The sequence below is a fragment of the Alligator sinensis genome, unplaced genomic scaffold, assembly GCF_000455745.1.
Source record: "Alligator sinensis unplaced genomic scaffold, ASM45574v1 scaffold1295_1, whole genome shotgun sequence".
In the NCBI taxonomy this organism is placed as follows: domain Eukaryota; kingdom Metazoa; phylum Chordata; order Crocodylia; family Alligatoridae; genus Alligator; species Alligator sinensis.
Window position 1 is genome coordinate 1,959,418 of NW_005841880.1, and position 5,786 is coordinate 1,965,203.

The 5,786-nt window shown below is 60.6% G+C and overlaps 2 protein-coding genes across 3 annotated transcripts in view; both read left to right on the plus strand.

Moving 5' to 3' along the window:
• Positions 1-262: 262 nt before the first annotated feature.
• On the plus strand, positions 263-3,779 carry ODF3L2 (outer dense fiber of sperm tails 3 like 2). Its single transcript, XM_006017576.1, has 4 exons — positions 263-314; positions 1,499-1,609; positions 2,873-2,986; positions 3,298-3,779. The coding sequence occupies exons 1-4, from the start codon at positions 263-265 to the stop codon at positions 3,777-3,779; spliced, it is 759 nt and encodes a 252-aa protein (XP_006017638.1).
• Positions 3,780-5,578: 1,799 nt separating this feature from the next.
• Positions 5,579-5,786, plus strand: part of SHC2 (SHC adaptor protein 2) — a 15,295-nt gene continuing 15,087 nt past the window's right edge. The window contains exon 1 of one of the 2 annotated variants that reach the window (XM_025196542.1): positions 5,579-5,689. The gene's annotated coding sequence lies outside the window, so the exon portion shown is untranslated. The remainder of the gene's footprint in view (positions 5,690-5,786) is intronic. The other variant, XM_025196539.1, reaches the window with a different exon arrangement.

Sequence of the window (5,786 nt, forward strand, 5' to 3'; positions counted from 1 at the left end):
CCCCCCTGTATCTGTTTACAGGGAACCTGCTTCGTGTCAAAGGATCAGCGCCCGAGTGTCAGCCGCGCAAAGAGACTTAGGTTTCACTGCAGCAAGCACCCAGGGGGCTCCTCTTTGCTGTCATACCAGACATCCTTGTCCCACCAGTGCCGTTAACACGGGTGCCACACATCGGAGGGCGCAGGGGTGCGGGGCCGGGAGCACGTCCCGAGCAAGGCTCTCAAAGCATCGTCTCCACCTGGGCTTCCACGCTGCAGCCAGGATGCAAGAGGCAGAGCACAGGAAGGCACCCATGATCGCTGCTCGGGAGACCGGTATGCTCATCTTGGGGTTCCAGCTTCCTCATCCCGGGGTCCCAGCTTCCTCTGGGGCAGGGGGAGATAGAAAGGGATTGGAAGCAGGGACCAGCTCCGTGTGATGCAGGGGTACCGGGCCTAGCACAGCATGGCCCTGATCCTACCGAGGACAAATTCCTGGGGAAAAAATTAATCATTTCTGGGCTGACATTGCTTGCATTTTTGTACAGCTCAGGGCACAATACAATGATAACCCGGGTCTGGCTCTTAGCCGCTCCTTTCTAGGATCAGACTGGGACCAAAGAGGAGTTTTGCCTCTTTGGATGCTGAAAACCTGATTTCCGTGACCCCCCTGCGTTCTAGCCCTGCCTCCAGGCTGCTGCCCTTTGGGCTGGGTGCCTCAGTTTCCCCATTTGCACCAGGGGAACGGTGAAAAGGACCTACCTTGCATCAGAGACAGAAGGGATGTGGTACGGCCGCAATGTGTGGGTAGGAAAGCTGCCGGGGTCCTGGAAGTGCTTGGTCACACCGGGCATCAGGGTGGCAGGTGGGTCCCAGCGCTGTAATGTTTCGAGGTATGACGGTGCTTGGACCTTCCTTCGCAGCGGCGCTCCTGGCGAGAAGCAGCACCTGCCGGCGCTGGGATGAGCAGGCTCTGAAAGCCTCTTCTTTCCCACTGCTGGATTCTCCCTGGAGGATCTTCGCCCTGACTCCCTTCATGCCAGCTCTCCTGGTCTGAGGCCGGGGCTCCAGGCTGGCAGAGATCTGCAGGAATAGGGTGGGGGAGAAATAAATACACCCGGACGATAAGGCCTCGCTGCCACCTGTGAATCAGAGCCTCTATGAGTGCTCTGCATTGTCTGGTCTTCTTTGGAGGGAAGAGAACTGCTTAAAAAATGGGGAAACTGAGGCACGGAGGGTGAAGGGCCTTGCCCAACGTCAGTGGCAGAGGTGAGCACTGAACTCAGCTCTTCCTCTAAGCACCCGCCCAGACGTCTGAGGGCCAGGAGTGCAACCCAGGCACCCTGGATCTGCATCCAGACTTCGGGCCACTCGGCACCGCTCCCCCCCAGAGCCAGGAGCCGAAGCCAGGAGTCCTGCCTGTTCCTCTTGTGTGCTCCAACCACTGGGCAATGCTGCTGTTATAGATGCGAGCTCTATTCCCTGATGTGTCACGTGGGTGTTTTGCTGCTTGGTGCCAGGCCCTGGCCCGGGACGGTACAGCCTACCTCCTACCATTGGGTTTGTCAACCACGACTACACCCGGTTAACCAGCCCAGCGTACTCCCTCCATGGGCGGCTTGACAACAGCGGTAAGTCTCTTCTGGCTGCTGCTCTCTGGCGGGGTCTACGGCAGACAGGAACAGCCCTCTGCTTTGCTCAGGGCCCCACCAGAGCAGACCCTCTGCTTTCCCCATCCTCTCGGTGCTCGCTCTCCAAGGCCAGGCTGTCATCCCATCTCCGACGCCAGCTGTCCGGCTGGTCGGAGCCCCATGTCCACCCTCCACCACTGTCCTGACCCCGTTAAAACATGCAGCTAATCATGGGCAGACCTAAAAGGGGGGTGCAGCCGGCGAGCTGCATCATCGCATAGATCACGGCATGCATTTTTCTCCAGCTAAAGCCAAGCCAAGCCAAGCTTTACGAATAGGTTAGGGGCCTGGGCTGTGTTATTCAGTTTAAGACTGAAGCCAAAACTAAGAAGTGCTGGAATGAGTTTAAAAAACAACCTGCCTGGCTGTGAGATGGGAACTTCCTTACCCGGAGCAGGTAACAGGCAGCAGAACGGCAGAACAAAGGCTAGCTTGCTTGGTGGAACATCAAACCCATTAAAAAGAAGAGAGGGTCATTTGGTAACACCTGTGGAGTGAAGAGTTTAGAAGGAATCAGGTAGACTACAATGGGGCTCCCTCGGCCCTGCCTGCCTGGAAATGCTGCTGCCATGGCCAGGCTGGTGGTTTTAAACTTTGGGTAAAGCAGCAATGAAAGGGGTGCAAGTGAACCCGTGCACCCCAGCATCCATCCCTGAAGCTAATAAAATCCTGCAAACTGGTGTGCTCGTTGGGGGCCGCCCGCTCTGTCACCAAGGGAGTCCTGCCCACTCTTTGGGGAGGAGGTACTCGGCAGGCGGTGATCTCAGTGTGGTTTCAGATGGCCAGGGGGTATTGCGGTCCCCTTTTACAGAGTGGGGAATGAACTCATCTAAGACCCTGTAGGAAGTGAGCACCCCAGGGGCCAGGTCTGCCCAGCCACCAGTGCCTGGAAGCTCACCGCAGCCCCGTCCACCTCTCAGATGAAGCCAGGGTCGAGATCTGATCCTGCTCGCCCCGGCTTTTACACTGGTGCAATTCCACAGTCCTGATTTAACCCTGCCTAAGAGGGGTTCGTGCCAGCGTTTGGCTGGAGAGACTCCATGCACCCCAGTCGGATCAGCACGGGACCCTGAGCCGATGCACGGGCGAACTGGGGTGATCCCCACGGAGGGCCAAATTCTCCCCAGGTGCAATGCAACGGTGGTGATGCCAGGCAGGGAGATGTGCTAACCCGGCCCTGATGCTTTCTCCCTTTGTCGGCAGTGTACCTGAAAGACGCCGGCCCGGGGCCCTGCTATTACGTGGAGCCGCAGCTCACCCGCTTCGGCAGGGCCAGGGGCCCGGCTTACTCCATGCGGGCGCGGGCCAAGCCCCGAGGTGAGCAGTGCACGGGAGGCTCTGCATCTGGGGCAGGGGGTGTTGGGGGGGAGCACTGAGCTGCCTGCAAAGGGGCTGGATCAGCCTGAGATGCTTTGCGCCAAGGGGAAGGTCTTCCCCACACCGCTGTGCCACAGTCCTAAGGAGAGGACAGCTCGTCCTCCCTGGTTCTTAGATCTGGGCCAGGGCATGCAGCCGCTGCCTGCAGAATGGAGATCCCCCATGCTCTTAGCTCCATTGCAGCGGCATTGGAGCCGGGCCTGGCAGCCTCTCCCTGCTTTCACTAGCTCGGGCTGCGGTGTCTCCCACAGGGCACCCGCAGACCCCCGGGCCGGGCGCGTACAGCCCAGAGAAAGCCCCGCTAATCACCCGACACCAGGCACCGTCCTTCACCATGGGCACACGCACCGCATGCCGTGTGACGGACCCCGTCCCCGCGCCCAACCGCTACGCCCTGCCCTCCCTGCTGGGCGCGCGGGTCCCCGCCAAGCCCTCCAGCCCCAGCTTCACCATCTCTGGGCGGCACCAAAAAGGCAGCTACTCCGAAGACCTGGCGCAGACTCCCGGGCCAGGCCGATACAACAGCACGGATCCCAGCACCTACCTGCGCCGGCCGCCCGCCTTCTCCATGCTGGGCCGACGCATTGCCCCCAAGCCGGCTTTCCAGACGCCGGGTCCGGGCACGCACAGCCCCGAGAAGGTGACTGCTCACAGGACCCGGGCCCCAGCCTATTCCCTGGGCGTCCGGCACTCTGATTTCCTCACCCCTCTCATCGTGGATGTTTCCCAGTGATGCAGCAGTGGAGCAGGCTTTGATGCACCTTCCTGGAGGGACCCTCCTTGGGTCCGAGTGCCCGGAGCCCACTGGGTGCTGTTCCCCTGCCCGGTGCCCATTGCTGCACCCATATGGCTCTTCCAAGCTGCCCATCCCCACGTCACTCCGGGTAGCCTGAGATATCTCCCAGCAGCGGAGACTCCCCACCTGGGGGGCACAAGGGAGCCCCCCTGCTCACGGCTGCTTGCCCCTGTGGCTCGTTAAGCCGCCTCCACCATCTTGAGGTCTAATTTCCCCTTCGGCGCCCAATGTTGCTTTATTAAACAAGCCGGCAGTGAATTTCGGAGCTGGCGTTTGACATTTCCTGGGGAGGCGGGCGAGGGGGTGTGGGAGAAGGAAGGATGTGCCGCCCTGCAGCCCCCTTGCCCGGCGCTCCTCCAGGCCCGGCGAGCGCCGCTGGCTTCTGCTGCTGCTTCCTGTCTCTGCCGCCCAAAACGCGGGTCATTTTCACTTCCTGATGACTCAGTTTCCCTTGGGTGCAGTGGGGTTTGCGCGGGGCAGGGGGTATTTCTAGTCGCGCCCCCCTCCCCGCAGCCCCCAACCTGCTCAGCTCTTTGTGCCACTGCAGGTTTTCAACCTGCCCCCCCCATCCAGTCCTGTCCTTTCTACCACAATCTACCGAAGCCAGGCCCTGAGCCCTTCCTCGGCACTGAACAAGGCACAAGCCAAGCACTCAAAGGGCGGCGAAGGATGCTGGGTTCAGACCTTGTCATCTCAGCAGGGAGTGACAAAACGCTGACTTTCTGCCTGCCCTCCCGGCATCACGGCTCCCTGCCTCTGCCCCGCGGCTCTCTTGACTTTTGTGAAACCACCCACACCACCTCGCAAGCCCCCATGCAGACCCGGGGGTGTCAGCAGCCCCGGCCTGGGCGCTTCAGCGCCAGCTCCTTTCCTGTTCCTGACTTTTGAAGTCCTCAGCACCGAGCCCCCGCTGACGCAGGCGGCTGCAGGGCAAACTGGGCTGATGATGAGGGAAAGGTGATGGGATGGGACGTGAACGGGGAGCTGCGAAGCGTCCAGCCCCGGACACCAGATCTGCCTGGCTGCAAGGGCTGAGATGGAGGAAGGCTGGCGTCAGAGCCACTCGGGAGGTCTCCTAGACAAAGTCCCGCAGGAGGAAGGGTCTTTTTTTTTACCCTCCAGGTTGCAGGGATCAGACTGCCCCAAAATCTGGAATTGTGGAGCAGGGACCTCACTGCCTATTGAGCCGACAGCTACTCCGTGTCACCTCTCCTGAGTCCAACAGGGCTCTCCTCCCATTACAACCCATAGGAGTCCTGCCTATTTAGGGAACTAAGTGCCCCCCAACACACCACCCCGGATACCCCGAGGTGGCCGAGAGGGTCACGCGCGTGCAGTGCATAGGCGGGAGCGGCTGTGCCGGGGCAGAACATCTGATCAAAAGTTCCTGCTCACTCTTGATACCCGAGTTACTAAAGCCAGACCCGGGAAGGGGCAGGTTTGGGCGCAGGGTGGGAAAGCCACCCCCCAGGGGTGGAAAGACAGAGGTAGGCACCTCTCCAGCATCGGTCTCGGGGGTGGCTATGCTCCCTCCCCATTTTTCCCCGGGCGGGTGACAGGAGTCCTGCGCGGAGCCGCGGACTTTCCTACCGCTCACGGCAAATTAATCATTTGCTGATTCCTTTTTAATCAGTTACATTTGATTTTCCAAGAACCTCTTGGAAGGCGGGGGCTGCTCTTTATCTCTGGCTGACCCAAAATAAATAGATAACCACCTACCCAGTCTGGGGCAGGGTTATTTTCCCTTCGGCTGATAGACACCAACCTCCCACCCCCTCGCCGGCTCGCGGAGGGGAGCAGCGAGCAGGCAGGGCAGCGCGCTCGGAGCTGCGCGCCCAGAGGAAGTGGTGAGAGCAGCAGACGTGTTGCGCAGCTGAACGGGGCTGCAGGCTAGCGAGGGGTTGACGGGAGCCGCGGGCACCTGCTCCAGCCCGCCCCGGCCCC

What these genes read in the sequence shown, in the direction of transcription:
- ODF3L2 (XM_006017576.1), top strand. Translation starts at nt 263, where the DNA reads ATGCAAGAGGCAGAGCACAGGAAGGCACCCATGATCGCTGCTCGGGAG. An exon ending in GATCGCTGCTCGGGAGACCG is followed by an intron (nt 315 to 1,498) that starts GTATGCTCATCT and finishes GCTTGGTGCCAG; the next exon opens with GCCCTGGCCCGGGACGGTAC. An exon ending in GGCGCGGGCCAAGCCCCGAG is followed by an intron (nt 2,987 to 3,297) that starts GTGAGCAGTGCA and finishes TGTCTCCCACAG; the next exon opens with GGCACCCGCAGACCCCCGGG.